The sequence below is a fragment of the Acartia tonsa genome, chromosome 9, assembly GCF_053477335.1.
Source record: "Acartia tonsa isolate MP-2025a chromosome 9, ASM5347733v1, whole genome shotgun sequence".
Classification (NCBI taxonomy): domain Eukaryota; kingdom Metazoa; phylum Arthropoda; class Copepoda; order Calanoida; family Acartiidae; genus Acartia; species Acartia tonsa.
In genome coordinates, this window is record NC_137268.1 from 20,979,453 (window position 1) to 21,001,231 (window position 21,779).

The window sequence follows — 21,779 nt, forward strand, 5'->3', positions numbered from 1 at the left end:
ATATCAACATATAAATTTCAGCGGCCGCAGCTGTACTTGGCAGCTGCCAGCCGCGGCGGTCAGCGGGAAAACTGCGGCGGATCTTTATGAAATTTTAATACGTTATGTAGACATGTGAAAAAAGCTTAAGTTTAAAATTTGAAGTCTCAGATTCAAAAATTGTGGCAACAGGAGCCTTTTAAAGATTTCTGGAGACCTGCAGGATTATACCTGGAACCTGAAAGTGACTCAAACACCTGTATTTCATATCAGGATGTACTACTAGAGGATATTTTAGTATTCTTGTATGATAAAATGCTTAAAAAGTCACGCAGTTTGTGCTTTTTATCTTTCACACTCAAAAAATGAGATAGAAAACTGAGAGGGGGAGCACCCCCCCCCCCCCCCACCGTTAAGGGTTAATATATTTAAAACTGCTTTTTTCGTACCAAAGTATGTACAGGTTCTAACCAATGATATTTCATCAGTTCTTCAGTTCTTTTAGGTGAAATACAGAGCAAAGATCTAAATTTACTATTTTCAAATAAAATCTGTTTTGTATTTAAATTTTATTGAAACATAAAAAGTTATATAAAATAAATAAAATTAGAACATTGGCACTTTCTTAGCATAACCATAACCGCCAGTGGTGAGCCCGCTGTCAAAGCCGTACTGTCCGTAGCCGTTCAAAGAATGTCCAGGACCATAGAGACCTCCCCCATAGGGCCCATACCCACCTCCCCATCCACCTCCTAAAATATAAAGAATTATTAGGAAATTACTGAACTAATTTAATATACCATTTAATGTGGATTAATTAAAGATATAGATTTTAGGTGGGTTCTATAAACAAAACTGTTACGGTATCAACAGCTGCAAATACGGTATCAACAACAAAAATCTGACGCTGGACGTTCAGAAGTCATCTCACGGTATACGCAATCGCTGTAACATATCGCCGTTATGACGTCATCTCACATTGCTGTAGATTTCACAGATGGATCAGGGAGATGAACAGCATCTCACAGTATAAGCTATCAAAAGCTGTCAAAATTCCTACTTTTACAGACGAAAATTATGTAAACAAAACAAAAAATCATGCATTGAAAGCATGATTTATTAGGAAAAAACGGGGCATTTATAAAAGATCTTTTTGCAGGGGATAAAAAAATTAAATAAAAAAATAAATAATTTACATGTCTAATTTATTAAAACTTGATTTTTTTTTTAAATTTTGATAATTAAATATTTTTAAAAAAATTTTTTGAGATAAAATATTTCATATTGGAAAAAAAAATAATCTATAATTGAGTAAAAAAAAATTTAAGGGGAGGGGGGTGTTAGGGGGGCTTTCCTTTCCCCCTCTCCCTTTTCATTTTCTGTACTTTAAAAAATAAGCTAAAATGACCTAATATGAATACGACATTTGGTTAATATTCCATTTTTATGAGTTCTTGTTGTTGATTTTGTTGTTGTCGACAGCTGCAGTATTGCCGTTCTATCACGGTTCCAGATTACCGTATTACATCTCACAGTAATGTTTATAGAACGCACCGACACACAAAAATGGCCGCCCGAGGTACTGCAATGTGAAATACCGTGATAGAACAGCAATGTGATAGAACTGTGATCACAGTTTCGACTATAGAACCTACCTTTTGACAAGGATGACAACAGCCAAAAGTAAAAAAGAATGAAAAATCTTTGATAGACAAACAAAAAGTTAGAGAAAATGCTTAATAAAAATAGAATTAAAAATCACTAAAAAATTAGTATTTAGGTCTTTTTGCAACATGACAAACTTTTACACCAATTAAAAATGTAAACTAGATGCATATTAATAAGTAGAAAGTTAACCAATTATTTGCGAAAATTTAATTTCACCATTGTTACAGATGAATCAACATTTTGATTATAAAGGGTGTGCGTGCAAAAATGCGGACCCTTTAAAATTATAATTGCGCGGCTTGCGTTTATAGGAGAAATATGTTAAGCATTTAGTAAGAACTAGTACATACTCTAGAATGGTTACAGATATATATTACTGCAATATGAAGTTAATTAGCAATTTGTAAAAAAAAAGAAAGAGTTCCATTATGCAAATTTCAAAAACTGAATTCTAAATACAGACCTTTCTAAATTACAGAGTTACATGCAAGAATAACAAACCTAGAAAGTTTCCATTCCAGCTCCATGGGCCCCAACCATAGCCTCCATAACCACCTCCATAGCCTCCCCATCCACCTCCATAGCCTCCCCATCCACCTCCATAGCCTAAAGACAGGATAATTAGGGTGAATCCTAAAATGGTGGGTCCGGCTCTCTGGCATATCTCAATTTTGGCGAACTTAAAATTTTGCAACGCCTTAGTAGAAACAAAATTAATTTATATTTAGAATATATACATTCTGTATTAAAAAGCAATTAAAATTATCAAGAAATTTAATTTTGTATAACAAAAATATCAATTTGATTTTAAAAATTAGCGATGACATCGCAGACAACTTCGTATGAAACTAATGTAAAAATTCGAGTTACTTCTAGGATGTCATGACACTTTTTTTTAGTAGCGAAGCTACTCTATTTCCAAAATGTCCATCTATACTTAACTTTGTCATAAATGGAGTAGGGGAAAGGTGATTTTCTCAGCTACTATTCAAGATAGACACCTGAAACTTCTTGACACCATTCATATAATCATTTTTGAAAACAATGGCAGTTGTAGGTAGCTTTACCCCTTCCGTTTTTGAGTCGGGAGGAGGGGGACGGGCATTGAACGCTTCCTTTAACCTTTTATATCATCCTCTATTACAGCAAGAAGGTTGTGTGCATATTCCCTGGTTGTTAAAAAATTTCCGACCGTAAGTCGTTACCTTGATAAAACAAACAAATAAACTATTAGGAAACCATTGTTCTAGAGTTCCTCAGATGTTTTCTATCTAATTTTATGTGTGAGAGTCCACATCTCCATCCTTGGGGGTACAGGATGCGAACAAACAAGGCAGGATCATGCAGGTGAAGAACAAAAATATTTTTTTTTACTTAAACAAAGCTTTTTACATTACCAATATATTAAAAGATCCTATAGTAATCCATATCAATTTAAAATATAGGGTTTAAAGTAATTTTCAGGTTTTGGGTATGACCTGCATAAAACTTTAAATGGCTCCTATGAAAGCACTTTTAGACTAAGATAATTTTATTTTTAAACTCCAAGCTTAAACTAATATGTTAACATGACATATTAAAATGTCATAAAAATCTGCCGCTATTTTCCCACCAACCGCTAACTGCAGTGGCAGACAGCTTCCAAGTACACCACTGAAGTTTATATTTTGAGAATTCTAATACAAAATAAACTTTTTTTTTGGAAAAATTGCTCTTCTACCCTCAAAAATAAAGAAAACTACAGCAGCTTAAAATCTTTAAAAAGGGCCTAACAAGGATGACAACATCCATAAGTAGCGTGGCACAAAAATCGTGGATGAGAATACATACAAATAGAATGAAAGAGTAATCTTTAAAATCAAGAAAAGATTCACTGGAAAAAATAAACACAAAACCTTATTTTATTTTCTATAATGATTGACATACCAACGGCCAAAGTAAATTATATGCTGGATTTAATTTAGATATCAATAACTAAAAAAGATTTGAAAATCGGACCATAAACACCAAAGTTATGGTGAAAAATTTGAAAAATACAAATATAGCCTAAAACCTGCTAAAAAGCAGTCCGACCGCTATGAATGTGTTAAAGTTAATTATGCTCGTTAGTGTTGGGAATGTTGACAAAAAGTTTCAGCCTTCTATCTGTCATAGGAGCCGAGAAAATCACGTTCCCCCCACTTTGTCTCCAACCGAAATACGGACATTTTGAATTATAGAGTAGCTTCGATACTAAAGTAAAAGGGTAGGAAATACAGAAATTCTTTATAAAACAAACACTCTTTTAGACGGACTAAAAGACATTTTAAATTATAGAGTAAATTGCAAACAAATAAAAGATTCATTTTTCAGCTCAATTTGTTCCTGCAAACATTTTAAAAAAAGCCTTTCTATAATTTTGATCGGTCCCCCCGCCCGTACGTCCGTCCATACGAATTAGAAAGTGTAGCAACTCTACCAAGAAAGTCTGTACGTTCATTTAACCCTTAACGGTCGGAGAGGGGGGGGGGCGTTGAACGCCCCCCCATCCGGTTTTTTCTATCTCATTTTCTGTGTGTGAAAGATAAAGAGCCCATACTGCTTGACTTTTTAAGTGTGGGTATGACACATAACTGAGAGTTGGAATTTTTTGAATATCTCCATCCTGGCGGGCACAGGATGCCAGCAAACCTGGCAGAGTCATCCAGGTAAAGAACAAAAATATTTTTTTAATTAAACAAAGCATTTTATCTTACCAAAATACTAAAATATCCTTTAGTAGTACATCCTCATATTAAATACAGGTGTTCAAGTCAATTTCAGGTTCCAGGTATGATCCTGCAGGTCCTGATCCTCCAGGTCTCCAGAAATCTATAAAAGGCTCCTGTGACCGCAATTTTTGACTTAGAGACTTCAAACTTTAAACTTAAGCTTTTCTTACATGTCTACATAATGTATTAAAATTTCATAAAGATCCGCCGCCGTTTTCCCGCCGACCGCCGACTGCGGCAGCTGGCAGCTGCCAAATATAGCTGCTGTCGCTGAAATTTATATTTTGATATTTCAAATATAAAATTTACATAAAAATAAACATTTTCTGCAAAAAAATTTTCTTCTAGCTTCAAAAATAAAAAAATTACAGCCGTTTAAAATTTTTAAGTAAAAAAGGACCTAAAAACAAAGGTTGTTAAATAAAAGGGTGAAGGAAGCAAAAATTGACTTTGACTTTCTTAAGGTCGGAAATTCATCATAACGCTGGGGACTTGCACAAAAAAATTTAGCCCTCTAGCTCTAATAGGAACTGAGATAATAAGGGGGGGGCGTTGAACGCCCCCCCCCCCCCCCGACTGATTAAGGTGCCGCAAGGGGCCCGACTGTTAAGGGTTAAAACATGCTGATTTGTAACTTTTTTGACAACATTTTTTGTATGAAATAATAATTAAAATAGACATTTTAGAATTGTCATATCAATTTCGAATTTTTCATAATGATTCCTATGACAGTTAGGCACAATTTAGAACAGTTTTGTACGAATAAGAAAGCTTAGCAACTCTATATTATCTATCAGAAAGTCAGTAACTCCATTAAAAGATGCTGTTTATCCTTTTTATCTGGTTTTTGGAATAATGATTCCTAGGAAAATAAGTTAAAGTATTATAAGCAAGGCATCTCTATAATCAAATCCTAAATATGAAAGTATGTCCTTTTACTGATTCCTATATTTATGCAATTTTACAAAAAATGTATGTACAATTTTGTTTAGACTTGGAAATTAATGTTCGTAATTTATTGTTTGACTGTTCTTCCTTCTGATTTTAGAGCTTTGATTTTATGGATGTTGTCATCCTCGTTTTACTTTAAAGTGAACACATTTTATATTCTGCGAATAAATTGACGCCTAAGCTAAAGTCACCCGTTACTGTTGAAATGAAAGATAATCAGAAATAAACAGTGGCGTGCGAACCGAAGGGGGCGTTTGGGGCAATCGCCCCCCCCTAGCGACCAAAACGCCCCCCCCTGCCCCCCCTAGCCATCGCCCCCCCTGCCCCCCCCTAAATGTTGAAAAATGCCCCATTTTGCCCCCCCCCTGGTCAACAAAAATGCCCCTTTTTGCCCCCTACCCTACAAAAAGCAAAACTATCCCAGTTTCCAAAAAAAAAGATCAAGAAATACCAAAAAAAAAAATTTTTGGCGCTTCGCGCCAATCAGACAGTTACTATTCATTTAACCTTACCAAATTTTCTAATTAGTGTAGAAATTAGGTTATAACTTTTTTCACTGAACATAACAAACCAGGTAATAGGAAGTATTTTATTTTGTATAATATAAACTTTTTACCAAAGAAATTTTGTACATCCCCAATGATGATACACAAAATTACCCCTTATATAGATTACAATTAGTGGATGAAATGTATGGAAACTCGACTTAATTAACCAACCAATCAAAATTCCATAAAAAAACATGTTTTTTTGTAGGTATGTACACAAGTCCCCAAAGTTGTTGAGCCAACGAATAAGAAAATTTTATATGAAATATTGGGGACTAGTGTAATAAATAGCCCAAAAACCCCTCCCTCCCTGCTTATTTGAAGAAAAAAATTTGCGTTTCACGCCCTTCCAAATGGTTTCTGCTTTTTATCATATTGTATATTTTGTTTTTATTTCTATAAACAAATATTTAATCAAAAAGTTATTTTATATAAAAATGAAATAGCATTGATATTTATCTAAGCCTTTTTCTCAACACTGTATGTCTGTCTGTATAACTATATATATGATGTCATATTATTTTCAGGTTAAGTTTATCTTTTTTTGTGTACATACCCTTACAAAAAACATGTTTTTTTTATGTAAATTTTGAATTTTCATTAAAAACCCTTAAAACTAACTACACTCTATATTCCTAACTTGATAAAATACGCCACTCTTGTTGTCTTTAATTGATTTTAGTTCAAAGGGGGAGTAAATATTTTTAGGTGCGCTTCACACACCGCCCTTATAAATCCTTGGAAACACCACTTAATCAAAAATTAACAGAGTTTTAAAGTGCCATTTAAAGAGGGTAGGATATGTTGATATAACTTTTTAGCTTCTCTATAATCCACTATGCTGTCAGTACGTAATGCTAAAGGGGAAATGTGATTTTTTTAACTGCAATTAAAGATAGAAGGCTAAAACTTAATGTTAACATTCTCATCATTATGGAGCATAATTAACTATTAAAAATTCATGGAGGTCGGATGTTTTTTTGTGCTTTGCTACTTAAAGATGTTGTCATCCTTGTTGTCATACAATAAAGAAATATTTAAAATCAGTTTTACATATTAGGTTAATTTTTGGTAAATTATTTCCAAAATGAGTGTTTTTATCTCCACCCCCCTAAAATTTTTTTTAATGGGGTTTTTCATTCTTCCTGCTGAGATTTTATAACATCGCCTTCCACCCATAAAAAATGTATTGTGGTGGGGGGGGGGGGGGGAAGGTTAAATTATCTTCTGTATTTTTTTTACGAAGATGCTTTCTAGCTCCCTTCCCTTCGGTCATTGCAGGGTGGGGAGAAGGGATAGGGGAGAAGAGATGGTGGGGGGAAGAGATGGGGGATATAAATGTGAAATAGGGATGGGGGAAGGGATGGGGAAGAAGGGATAAGGACTAGAAGGCCCATAACCAAATAATCCCACCCCTTAAAACGCCCTTATTTAAAATTAGTATATATAATCAAAATGCCCCCCCCTAAAGCAAAGTGCCCCCCCGGGGCACTTTGATTTAGGGGGGGGCAAAATTTTACAAAATCTTCAAAATGCCCCCCCCCTAGACAAAGTGCTTCGCACGCCACTGGAAATAAAATATGATACATGTATAAAAAATCAATATTTTTTATATTTTTATTCTCAAAACTGTTTAATTAATGGTGGTGAATTAACCACTTTTTGGTACGCCCCCCTTGAAACGCCTCTATTATTCTACATTCAAATTGATAATAGTACACAATGTTATTAGGTACATTGTTGTATGGATTTTTTAAAAGAAAAAAGAAATTTAATTTTAAAAGATAATTTAATAACAACCGTTCGAGATTATATTAATCAATAATAATTTTTAGATTTTTTCGTTTAATTAAATTCTTTGAAATTTTGGCGATAGTTCTCAGTGAGTAAAAATACAAAATGAATGTTATATATTTTTGACTTTAAACAAATGCTCTAGTTAAGACAAATTAGTTGTACCAAATGATTTTTTTAGTAGAAGAACTACTCTATAACTCAAAATTTTAATGTGTTCGTCTGTAAGAATTGGTATTTGAAAAAGCTAAAGATTTTAACTGCTATATGATAAAGATGGCTAAATTTTTATGGAAAAATTATGGTTTCCTCAAAGGGACTAGTTGAGCAAAGAACACCGCAAACACTCTAAATTACAAATAAATTGAAAATAATGAATTCGGAAATTTTTAAAGTGAAGCTTCTCTATAATTATGGTCGATCGGTCAGTCTGTCTGTCCGGCCGTGACGGTTAGCTCTTTTTGTTAATTTAGACATTTTTTCTTATCAATTAAATAATTTTGTATGTTGATTCCTATATAAGTCAAATACGATTTAGGAAGCATAGCATCTGTTAAGTAAATGTTACTAGAATTTCTGTATGTCCATTTCAAACATGTTGATTTTAAATTTTTTTTTGCGATAGTTGGCGATAATTGAAATAATGATTCCTAAGACAACATTGTACAGTGTTTTAGCCGAAGCTTCTCTATAATTAAGTCCTAAAAATGTAAGTATGTCCTTAAACAGTATCCTATATTTAAGCAGTTTTACACTCTACAAATGTTGATGTGCGTTTGACCTACCACTTCAGATCTTTGCATTTATAGATGTTGTTTATGAATGTTTTCCTAAAATCATGATGTTATTATAATTTACTGTATATGCACAAATTTATATCCAATAATATTAACCGTTCCTAACCTCTCTGGAGGGCCTTAACCCTGTCAGGATTATTTAATATTTCCTAAACTAATCTAACTCAACCTAACCTAACCTAACCCCTGGGAAGGGGGGTAAATCCTGGAGGGTTTCTGTTATAACTAACATAACTAAACCTAACCTAACCTAATTTTACTGAGCCAAAGTGAATCTAACCCCTGCGGAGGTTTCAAACCCATTAGGCTACTCAATATTATCTGACCTTACCTAACCTTACCTAAACCCTGCAGGGAGCCCTAATCCTGCGAAGCTACTCTATATTATCTATTCCTATCTAAATAAACCTAACTTAACCTAAACTAACCAATGCAGGGGACCCTAACCCTTTTGGGATACTCAATATTAATTAAACTAGCCTAACCTTACCTAATTGAATCTAAAATAGCCTGACTCCTGGAGGCAGCTCTAACCCTGCAGGGTTACCCAAGATTATCTTACTAAACCTACCCTACCTAACTCTATCCTAACCCCTAACATAACGGGTCTACTCAATATTACCTAACATAACCTAGCCTAGCTTAGCCTAACCTAATCTGACTTAATCTATCATAACCTAACCCCTATGGATGTGCTAACCCTTCAAGGGTACTTAACATTACCTAAACTAACTTAACATAGCCTAACCTAACCTTACCCAACCCATGTGGAGGGCCCTATTTCAGCGGGACAACTCAATATAACCTAACCTAATTTAATTTAACCTTGTTTAACCTAATCTAAACCCTGTGGGAGGCCCTGACCCTATGGGGCTACTCAATTTCATCTAAACTAACCTAACTAAACGTAACTCAATCTCTGAAGGAGGCCCTAACCCTGTGGAGCTACTTAATTTTACCTAAACTAATCCCTGTGGAGGAGAGCCCTTACCTTGTTTAACCTAACTTTACCCGTGCAGGGGGCCCTAACTCAGCGGGGCTACTAAACTTTACCTCACCACTGCACTGTGGAGGGCCTCCAGGGCTTTAATCTGATAATTTTTCATTTTTAATATCCGAGGAAAGCTGTCTATAATACGATGCGTTAAATAATTATTACTCAGCTTTAAAAGAAATCAGATTTCAAGTCTTTAACTTCCCTCATGTCCAATTGTTGAAATTTTGAAAGTTTATTAAATCTGCCGTTTGAATCATATTGTTTGTTACATCTATATTTAAACCTTTAAAGATTTTACTTTTCTATAAACCATTTCAAAATTAATTTATGATATACATTATTTAATATACAACATTCAAATATAATTTTTTATTTCATAAATAACATTTTCTACTTTTCATCCCTATTGTCCTTAAAGTGTTAACTCAGTATAAACTTTGTACTTTCCCCCCAACTAATTTGTCTAACTACGCCTCCCACAATACAAAACTGTATAAAAGTCGTAAGAAATTAAGACGGAAAAAACTCGAGATATTTGTCATGCACGTAATACGTGGACCCACCATTTTAGGGGTCACCATAATTAGCTTAGAGACGCTAAAAAATAAGCGTAAAAGTCTAAATAAATCCTATAACCTATTTCTAAAAATTTTATCTATAGAAGATATGAAACATAAAAGACATGGGATAATAAATATTGTTACTGAAGATACAGTTATAAAAAATATTTTTAAAAATTTCCGCAGATTTAAAATAAAAATGTAAGATATTAACCAGTTTTGGTGGCCCCGAGAGGCATAAGATAAGGCTAGCAATAATTGTTAAATTTTTTTAAAAAATATTCGTGAACAATTTTAGAAACACGATGCAAAATATTTTTCTTATATAAAATCTAAAATACCCAAAATATTACCTCCATAGCCCCAGCCGACAGGAGCGTTAGTGCCACCCATACCTAGGCCACTATAGCCACCAAGACTTCCGTAGCCACCATAGTTACAGGAAGCCTGAATATTATTGAAAATAAAGGAAGAATGCATCAATAAAAGAGAAGCTAAACTAATGAAAAAGGAGTACAAATTAATATTAATTTAATTAAAACCGAGCATGATTTAAAGACTAACAAAAAAACAATAGAGAATTTGAAGCAAAAGAGAAGCTGCGAGCTTTAGCATTGGACTTTAGGTCTTTAAAATATACTAATGAATGTATAAATTAATAAGAAAGTTAAATATGCCACATAAATAAAGTCAGACAACCATTAAAATAAAAGAAAAATAGGTAAAATATAATTAAATGAAAGTTAAACCATATATATTAAATCACCTGATGAATGATACAGACAAAAGCTAAGATAAATGCAGCTTTCATGGTTATCAGAGTAAAACTATCTTAGTTATTAAGAAAGACGAAATTGTTTTTATATGATTGGCAGGTTACATGAAACTTCATTTTAACAGTTTATTAACAAATCTTCATTAATTGAAAATGTATTGTTATTTTGTATTAATAAAGTTTTATAAACCAATCATAATTTAAAGATGTTTTAACAATGTATCTTATAGTTTTTTTTTATACAATACATGTGTAAGATTAATATGAATATTAAAATGAACTTTCAAATAATATTTTTTTACAACGAATTGATGAAAAATTATGAAGTATTATTTTATATTGTTGCTATTAATTGTATGTTTGTTACATTGTTTGAATACTTTATATTGTACAATATGTATTCTTAATTTATAAAGATTTAATAATTTATTGGTATATTAAAACGAGTCATTTTTAATTATAAGAATATTTTTATATAAATTAAAACTAATAATAATTATTGACAAAAATGACAAACTATAAATGACGTCAACTCCTAGTGATATTTTAAAATACGTAAAAAAAAGGAATAACAACATTCATAATAGTGATCGGACCTACTTTAAATTTAAAAAAGCTTCGCTTTAGAGAATATTTTATTGTTTATTTCAAGGTTATTTTGTGACAGAAAAAGGTTCATAAAAAAATCTTAAATCTGAAAGTATCCTAAATTCTACATACTACAACATATATCAATAACTGTTTGTTAGTCTTAACCGAAGGATCTCGCTAACCGCTCAACCGACCGAGTTCTCCTTAGCTTCTAATAGGTCCTGGAAAGATTTAAAACTATTTTGGGGGAAAGTATCACCACCCTCCCATTGGAAATCGCCTCTAGAAAAAAAATCCTCCCCCCCCCCCAAAAAAAAATAACTGAAATAAAAAATAGGGTTGGGGATTCAACTCCCCACTCCTCAAGTGCCCCTAGAGGCCTCTAGGGGGCGTAGCCGCTAGTATATTCAAATATCGCAGCTTGCATGAAAAAGTGAAAATTAGAGTGCATCTAAATTATGATAATCTATATTAATTAATCTACAACAAAAAAAAGCTACTCTTTGAGTTATAAAAACCTCCTTCTGTTAAGAGGAGTCGACCACCCCTTCCTATTTTGATTTAAGTTTAAAGAAAAATGAAAAAAATTAAGGGGAATTTTTGCTAGAGGCGATCTCTCTTTGGAGGGTGGCGATATCCTCCCGCTCCCCTAATATAATTAAATCTTTACCGAGTTCTATCAGAAGCTATATTGTAAAGGGGAACCATATCGGTTCAGCGTTTAGCAAGATTCTTCATTACAGACAGACACACACACACAGGCACAGAGATCCTGTTACTTTTATTGGACAGGTGGACAGATAATAATAAACAATAAATTTAGAAATCATCTCAACTAGGTTTATTTAAAATAAGTCTATGAATATTTGTTTCCTTGTTAGAAGTTGTTAACTCGATGCATATTCTAATGAATAATACCACAATAAAATACAAAACAGCAAATTACTATAGGGTTTGACAGAAATCAGACAAGCACATCACTGATTTAATCAGTCGAAGTAGGAATAGGATTTATTTCTAATAGAAGTATTTTTTGTCTGGCTCTAATCAAAACTTAATAGTAACATGATCTGTGTATATCTGTCTGTTTGTACCAAAGGATCTCTCTAACCGCTGAATCTATATGATTCCCTTTACTACAATGTTGCTTATCAAAGGTCCTGTTGGAATATTCACATATCTTATTTTGGAAATCGATTTATGTGGAATGTGGATTTATGGTAGTGTTAGGTGATTTTCTTGGCTGCTATTTCTTGTAATGGCTTTCGAGTACTTATTGTTCAAAGTACATTGTTTTTTAAACCTTGCTGTATTGAAAAAACAACTATTTAGTGACCTTACTTAGTCAAAAGTGTTAGAAGGTTTTAACTTGTCTTCTAACTTTGGATCTATGCAACTACAGGATTTATTAGTTGGGACATTTTTCAAGGGTACACAATGTAGAGGAAAAATAAGGACAGCTACATCTCATAGGTACTAAGGTACCAATGGATGTAGAATATTCATGGGATATTATGACAGGGTAAAAATTATTGTCAATTTAGCTTGCTAAGATGTAACTCATTTTTTTGGTCATTTCGTTCATCCCATTGTAGTGGAGGGGATAGGGTAAAGAGGGTGGAAAGTTGCCATTTAAGCCCGCTGCGTGTTTCACTTTATTAGAGAACATAAAAATCTGGTGTAAGATCCAGGTAATAGAATATTTATTACAGGTAGCGCATAATAATAAACTTTTAAATAAACTGTTTTGAAATGTATGCCATTTGAAAATACCATATGCAGAATATCTATGTTAGGCAACCATAGACGTCCAAGGGTGGTGTTTCACCCCCTCAAAATAATGAAAATACCTCTGAACCTTTTAAACCAATCCTTTTACCCCCTGAAAATACAAAAGCTTGGACGTCCCTGTAGGTAAATCAATTGAAAATACTTTTCGCTCGAGTTGGTGATCAAGAAAAAGCCTAGAACCTCTTATTATCTTTGAATTGTAAACCTTTCGCAAATCGTCCAACCCAATCGGAACCAGTCATAACCAATATTTTAGATTTAATATTTACTATAGGATAAAGTTCCATTATTTTAGTTAATATATCTTTCTATTTATCAATCTTACCCTCATATCTATCATTCGAGGTTAGGCTACTTTTATTTGTTCTTTCTTAATTTGTCTGTCCATTTATTTTGTATAAAATCTATCTAATACAATTAAAATAAAGAAGAGTTTAAAATTAGATTGATGAATAAATAAGTATAGACGAATAAGCCATACAACTACCTGGCCCAATTGGCGGAAACCCTTTTCGTCTGCTAACAAATTGCTTTCTGTTCTTATGTAGGGACTCGACTGTGTTTATATTTCTGACGCTATTGGCTGATTTCAAAGACCCAATACGAAATCTGGACATTGTGGGCAGAGTTACATATAGCCCATGCCACCTCTATTGATTTACTTTAATTCATATATCTATAATCAATCCAAACAAAACGGAATTAAGAATTAGTCGTTTTAGTCAATCCAATCGGTACATTCATATATTAATACATCTGTTTAAAATCAATTCATCGGTCCGTCAATTCAAGAATCTATTGAATCTATCTAAAATAGGATGGTTGAAGGGTAAGTGAGCTATTTTGCAATGAGTCAAACGGTTGTATCGACTTTTGCCGAGTGAAAATAAGATGAACTAGGGTTGCGATGGTGAATACCTAAGCAGAAAGGGGGGGGGGGTAAATTGGTGTTTAGAAGCCTCAAACTTTGGGTATTCTCATTTTACCCTGTTAAATACATTTGATTACCACCCTGAAACCTTTTAAATAAAACTACTTATAAACTCCCCTCAGAAAAGCTTGGAAGATACTTTTTTTCCCATAAATATTTTTTTACAAAACTAAAATTTAAGGTCATAGGGATACTCTACCCCTTGTTTAAAGTTCACTTAATGGGCTCTTAGAATATAGCCTAGCTGCTAGTATACAAAAGTACAAAAGTGAATGGAGTGAATGCAAATTTAAGTGAGGTAAATTGCTGCTTCTGAAAATCCCAACAAGCCCAATCAATATTTATATCTTTTACTTACATATAAAATATAATCAGGGCTCGGCAGCCGTGCGTCAACCACGACTAAGCCTCTTTACCCATTTGGGTGCTTTGAAAAAGTTCTTGAAATATATCTAGAATATCATATTTGGGTCAGTTTTAGACTTCCAACTTATTTTTAAATTATAAAAGGTAGATATCTCTGTCGCGCGGCTTACGATCCCAGAATATAATTGTCTAATTAGAAAATAGTCTGCTAGCTTTAGTAAGTCAGTCAATATATGAGGTAAAAGGTTGCTTCTAAAAATCGGTACAACCCTAATCAATAGGTGGGCGTTATATTTCTATCTTTGGCTTATTTGATAGATTTTCAATAAACCTATAACACGTTCTTAATTGATAGGCCATTGGTATTAGAGTTCATTTAGATTATATTCATCAGTTTTCCTATACGCAGGACTACGAAATTAAGAACAAATCTTCATATGAAAGTAACAGGATGTGTGTTTATACCGATATGGCCCTCCTTTTCAGTACAATAAAGCTTTTTATAGGTCAGTCATCGTAATTTCGGGAAGGGTACCTCCACTTTCAATTGAAATAGCTTTTAAAAAGTGACACGTCCAACCCCCTCAAAATACAATGATATTCAGATTTAGTACATCCAAACAAAGTTCATATTATTAAAGGGTTATTTTCTTGCAATTCTTATTATATAGGAATAAGGTATAGCCAACATGTGAAGTAAATCTAAATCATAATTTTGGGGGCAGATAAAAGGGTCGTCAATTTTACTACGTCTTGCCTCCCAACAACAACTGAAAATCACTTACAGGTTTCGTGATTTTTATTCGAATTAATTTCTTTATTAGTATAAGCTGTGAAAAAAATATGTTAATGGATTAATCTATCTATCTAAGGATTTATCTATCTATAATCTACTAATCTATCAATCCATCTTTATATATATATCATCTTATAAGATTATCATTTTATAAATCTATCTTTTTATTTTTCTTTATCTAGCTTTGTTAATATCCATCCTTAAAATAATTTATTTATATAACATTCTATCAAACCATACATCTAAACTATTTATCTATATCTTCCACCCTAAGTTATAAATGTTATAAATAGAGACTTGTGCCATATTGCCATAGCAAGTTTATGAAGGGCACACACTTTCTAAATATCCAACATATCAGAGAAATATATTCGGAAAATAAAAACTAAAATGATTTGTTCTGCTAAATCTTTCCAAGGAGGTATCCTAATAATAAAGTAACAAAATGTCTATCTGTATGTCTGTGTGTAAGGGTGGCTTCTCATAGATCCAAGGAAGGATTATAACTATTTTGGGAGAGGGTACCACCAACCTTCCAAGAGAAATCGCCCCAAGAAAAAAATCAACCCACCTTCCAAAATTTTTGTTTTTGTTTTTCTTTTTAAATCTAAAATAAAAAAATGGGTAATCGAAATAAACCCCATCCTGCCCCTCATGTGCCCCTAGAGGCTTCTAGGGGGGGGGGGCATAGCAAAACAAAGGGATAGAGAAAGTTGAGCCTCTACTTTTATTAGTAGTGAAGCTACTCTATAATTTGAAATGTCCGCCTGTCCTTATGTCCGTCTGAAACGTTTTGGGGGAAACGTGATTTTGTCGGCTCCTTTTCAAGATGGACGCCTGAAATGTTCAGGGATTAAATTAGTTCCCATTCTTCATATTTTCACTACGTTTCATCAAGATATGTCAATTAACTGGGGTGCTAGATCGATTCCTATACTTTTAAGTTTTCATGATTTTCTCGAGTCATATTCAAGATAGAAGTCTAAAATTTTCAGGGATTAAATAAGTGTGAATTCAGCCTACTTCTATTGAGTTTCATTGAGATTTACTGATTGGTTGGAGTGCTAGTTTTTTTAAGTGTTCAAGGTCTTTTTCAGTTCTTAGTCCTGATAGACGGCTGAAATTTGAAATTGAATAAGTTTACATTTTACAGTCACATATTTCCAATTAACCCTTACAGATTGGGGGGGGGGGGGTCATATTGACCCCCCCCCCTCTATTTTTTCAATGTCATTTTTTTTGTAGGTAAGATAGAGAGTTACTTTTTAAGTTTAGTAATTATACGTCGGCAAGAGTTGATTTTATTAGGATATCTGGTCTGTGTCGGTCGTGGTGTCCGGTCAAAGTCGGTTGGGTAGCACCAAAATTAAAAATAAATTCTAAATAATTCTTAATTTCTACATTATGACTTTGTATATAAGATAGAAACCTAAATTTTTTTTGTTGAATACTGAGATATCAATGACCTTATGAGAAAAGTGGTGTTATGACCGTTTGACCGTACCCTGACCGACTTTATGACCGATTTTTGTCCGGCTTTTACTACAGACATATATCATGAATATCGTGGCTTCTATTACAGCTAGAGACCTATAAATTTTTTTGGTAAATCCTTAAGCAATAATAAACAGATAAAAATATTAATTGGCGCCGCCAACCGCCGTTTTACCGCCGTAACCGCCGTAACTGGCGGTTTCCGTTAATTGCCGTTTTTTGGCGATGATCAGAAAAAGTAATTTTTTGTTATGAAAAATAAAAGTTCGTCCTAAAATTTGGTCATCCTATCTGCAAAATTGGCCGCTCTACAGCTGTTTTAAAATTTTGCGGCTGGCCGCTAAAAAGCGGCTAAGGAGCGGCCTGACTGCTATGACTAGAAAAAAAATTTTCTCTAAAAATACACATGAACCACCAGAAAATTTAGTAACTTTTGAAAGTGTCGCAAAAATAAGCTTTATGACGTCATAAAAATGACTACTCATCTCTTTTTACGAGGTTTCTTTCATACTTCTCCTCTCATCTCCCTAATTTTTATGACGTCACATGGTTGATTTTTGAGACACTATGTAAAGTTACTTTATTTACCTAAACTTGCCGAAATATCTTGATTATATTGAACATAATTGTCAGCATTTTCTGAAATATTTGTCCTAAAATCAAACCCTTTATACTAACTAATAAACTAATACTAAACAAGGAGGAAAACATCCCATAAGCCAAGTTATATAGAAAAAAATATACAGGAAAATAGTTCCTTTAAATAAATATCGCAAGACTAAAAATTTAAAGATGTTTGAGCCATTCAGGGATAAGGGATGGGAAACATAGGAAAATATTATTTTAGGCCTATTTCAAGCCTAGGCCTAAAAAACCAGTTATGTGATGGCGCATTAGTTCGTTATCAACGCTAATGAAATAGCTGTGTGTGTGTGTGTAGATAAAGTATAGAATAAAATCCAGGTAGCTAGTCTAAAGTGAAAATTGAACTTTTTATAAACCAATATATTAATGGCTTTTGTTAAAATCACGTTATGATGTTTTTTTTCATCTAAATTTTTTACTTAGGAAATGATAAAAGTTGCAATATTCAAAACTAGGCCGGGACCTAATTTATGGCCAGGTTTCCTATCCCTTATCTCTGGAGCCATTGTGTTTTAGAATTTCTTTCCTTTTATTTATGCTCACTAGACAAAAAGAGAGAAAGCAGCAAAATTTTGCTCTTCCAATTTGTAATAATATGAGTAAACTATTGGTTGCGCCTCCAGCCTTTAGATTTGCTTTAAACTATCCAAAGATTCAAATTTACTTATGAAATATCCTAAAACCATCCCGGGATGACTCAATGATTAAGTAATGAGAACTCATTTGATTCAGTGGTTAACGAAATCTTAACGGGCATTAACTAAAACTTTTTAAAAAGTATTGTTGTATCTTTCAGAGCTTTGCTTCATATGTATGTCTATACAAAAGTCTGACTATGAATTGAAAGCAAAATAGAAATAAAATGCAATAATATTCAGAACTTATTTTTCGTAAAATTTCACAATATACCCTTTCATTATTATTCATACATTTGAAAGCAAACCTTTAATAAATTTCTGTGTGTTAAACAACGTTTAGAATTTTATAAAAAGTCTCTTAAAAATAATTTCTTTAATACTCTAGATTTTTGAGGGAGGGAGGGAACATAGACATTAAATTACCTATCCTGGTACCCGAAGTTTTACAATCATGAACTCTCATTCAATGACTGAATGACCTTGGATGCCTTTGTTAAATTGGTTTGTTTATACTAGCAGTGTTCAAACTTTTCAACCAATATTTTCAATCACTAATCACTTGTAGAGTACATGAAAATCTAGTGCAACATCTAAGTAATAATACATCGATTATTTAGATTTACGGACATAATAGATAAAAGCAGCTACGCTTCTATAGAAAAAGAAGTTAACTTTGTGAAAATTTTAACAATAAAACTAAGACTTTGTCTCAGATATACCTAGAATTTAGGGATAGGTCAATTCTGACTAAATTACTTCTATCATTAAAGTTAAAGAATAGAGAGGAAACGAGCTATATGTAAATATGTAAATCTACCCACTAGATGGGGGGGGGGGACCCTGTGCCGGCTTTCTATTGGGTCTTTGAATATCAGCCAAAACCGTCGGAAATACAGCAGTCGTTACAAAAGAAGCAGAAAGCAATTTGCTATCACAAGAAAAAGGTCCTCAACACTTGGGCCAGGTAATTTTCTGGGTTAAACATCTATACTTATGCATTTTACTTCCACGGAATAACTTGTTGATCAGCTAGTTCTTTACAAAATCAGCCATATGTCTGTGTACATTTACCCTATTTAATTTAATTGTTCTTTAAAGCCTAACAGACAGACAGACATACAAATATATTGTGATCCGCATGGGCAATGAAAGTCTTCACACAAAGATTCTGTCGTCTATCTCAAATAACACCCAGGTAAATCATATTTCCCCTTAAACGCAACGGTCTTACAGACGAACTTGCAGATGGAAGGACATACAAAGTAGCAAATAGAGTAGCTTCGCTGCCAAGAAAAGAGAGATTTGTTTGTTTCAATTATTCAATAGATTAAAATGTGAACATTTAAAGAGTCAAATTATTGGGGAAATTAGAAGGAGAGAACACTTTTATTTTTCATTTTCTATCCCTTCTCCCCTATGACTATAATCCTTAAATATGTGGGGAAATAAAATCTTTTCTAGTGGATTTACACTTTTATTCTTTTTTTCTGTATTCATTATTTTTATATTTCATATTAAGTTTTTTTGTAAGTTAAATATTTAAATAAGAATCATAGAAGAAAACTTGTTTTTTTAGCCAGGATCTTCATTTTTCAGTTTGATATTAGCGAAAAGCTGTCAATAATACGATGAAAATAACTATTCCAGTCTCTGCGGATGACTTTAGACCAACGGGGCCTTTTCCCCAGCTATTACTAACTATAACCTAATCTAACTTAAAGTAAAATTAAACATAAGTTATTTTAAAGTTTGTTTCTGGTCCATATGCATTACGAGGTAAATGATCGGATCTCTTCTACTTATTTTGTCTGTCTGTGTGTCCATTACATAATCTAAATTATTATGGGACAATTAAATGAAACATAATATAGTAGCAAACAAGTGATTTTTTTTAGAAGCGAAGCTACTCACTTTTTCTGTCCGTCCGTCAGTCAGTTCGCAACGCTAAAATAGAAGAAATGTGATTTTATCGGTCGCTAGTAAAGATTGCTGATTTTTTTAGTGAAGATTCCTATGCGAATCTAATATAAACATGTATTTGTCCGTATGTCTGTTGTTTAATATGCTCTATAATATGTAAACGTTATTCTTTAAAGGTTTCGTGATTTTCTTAGAGTTTTTGCATGTTCTCATACCTTTTTTTTATGGATGTTGTCATCCTTGTTTTCAATTTCTTATTTGTGGAATAACAATTTCCCAAACATAAATTTTCCATATAAAGTTTGGTAAGAGATAATTGATTCTCTTTGTTTCAGGATAGAGAAAATATAATTATTAGAATTAATATTAGATAAATACATTTTTTAGGATTTTCGTAGTTTTTAAAAGTAAGTTCTAAATTCCCTTGCGGAGTAGCGGAGACACTCTATATTTTTTTTCGTTTCGTCAGTCCTTCCGTCCGTTACTCTATGGGGGAAATGAAATTTACAAAGCTGATTTTAAAATAGGTAATAGTATCAAAATTAGCTATCCCATTGTTCTAATGGATTTTTCTGTTCATATTAAGGACAAATAACTTATTTTTTTGAAATTTTTGTATTTTCTCTGTCACTATCGAAACATCTCTCTCCTTCAGAAGAGTCATCTAGGGGCAATTTCAGAGAGGGGGTTTAATAGACCTAATACCTTTAACTTTGTGAGTAAAAATAGAAAGAATTTGAGTGGTAAGTTTTTTTTACTTCCTTAAGAATAAAAAAAAACCTTCATGTCTTACATTAAAGGATTTGTTTTGGTCATAACTTTTCTTGTATTTAAAAAAAAATATGCAACCAAAAAATTGCAGCGATTCTTAAATTCCGAATGCAAATGTACCCAGGGGAAAAGGAGACATTGGACTCTAAATTAGACTGGTACCCAAAGTTTTATAACCACGTTGTCATATCCGTCAGAACTTTGGATACCTTTATTGAATTTTAATTGGTTTGTTCCAAACTTTTAAACTGATATTTTTAATCTAAAGAAGGGGTAGTTTTGTTTATAATCATTGAGTGTGTAAATCAATTTATCGTTCATTGTCAAATCCATTAAGATGTACCACTTTAGAATGTACAGGGATAAGGGATGGGAAACCTGACCGAAAATTAGGTCTCAGCCTCCTTTTAAAAGTATGTATGAGAATGTAGGCATAAGGCATTAAGAAATACCGCCAGAGTGTGTGTTTAATCATAGATCTTAAGGGATAAGACAATGGTCAATAAATTTATGTACATCCCTAATGATGATACAGAAAATTACCCCTTTTATATATATTTTAATTAGTTGATGAAACTTTTGACAATAATTTAATGGACCAACCAACCAAAATTCAATAAAATTCCTTAAAGTTGTTAGGCCAACAAGTAGGGAAACGCAATTATATAACTTTGGGGATTAGTGTAATAAACAGCACAATGTTCCCTCTCATTCTGGTGTTTGTGGGGGAAGTGCTTTTTTCGCACGCGCAGTGATACAGTGCTGAATTGATAACTCACCATATTTGCAGATTTTTTACGCGTTTCGTCTGGTAAATGCGAGATAAATCCTTTAAGATATTTCAGCAAAACATTTTTAAAATTTTAAACAGATTTTTGTGTAGGGATAGATCCGATTTGATAAAAAGTTTTTATTTACTAGGGAGGTATGGAACATAGGACTGTAAATTTTCAAGGTACCCAAAGTTTAAGGGAAAAGGGAAAGTTCCATTTGATTGGTTGATTGGTTTGTTCACAC

General features: G+C 32.9%; 1 protein-coding gene across 2 annotated transcripts; it reads right to left on the reverse strand.

Moving 5' to 3' along the window:
• Positions 1 to 533: 533 nt before the first annotated feature.
• On the reverse strand, positions 534 to 11,392 carry LOC145328473 (uncharacterized). Of its 2 annotated transcripts, none has more exons than XM_080172173.1 (4): positions 10,811 to 11,392; positions 10,398 to 10,491; positions 2,149 to 2,253; positions 534 to 731 (listed from the first exon to the last, which is right to left on the reverse strand). In XM_080172173.1, the coding sequence occupies exons 1-4, from the start codon at positions 10,853 to 10,855 to the stop codon at positions 586 to 588; spliced, it is 390 nt and encodes a 129-aa protein (XP_080028299.1). In that variant the 5' UTR covers positions 10,856 to 11,392; the 3' UTR covers positions 534 to 585. The 2 variants fall into 2 exon arrangements, with proteins under 2 accessions (XP_080028299.1, XP_080028301.1); XM_080172175.1 differs by having other exon boundaries at positions 2,149 to 2,232; positions 10,811 to 11,033.
• Positions 11,393 to 21,779: the final 10,387 nt, after the last annotated feature.

Coding starts and splice junctions, on each gene's coding strand:
- LOC145328473 (XM_080172173.1), bottom strand. CDS start 10,855: ATGAAAGCTGCATTTATCTTAGCTTTTGTCTGTATCATTCATCAG. Junction 2,254..10,397: donor TGTCGGCTGGGGCTATGGAG/GTAATATTTTGG, acceptor TCCTGTCTTTAG/GCTATGGAGGTGGATGGGGA. Junction 732..2,148: donor CTGGAATGGAAACTTTCTAG/GTTTGTTATTCT, acceptor TTTATATTTTAG/GAGGTGGATGGGGAGGTGGG.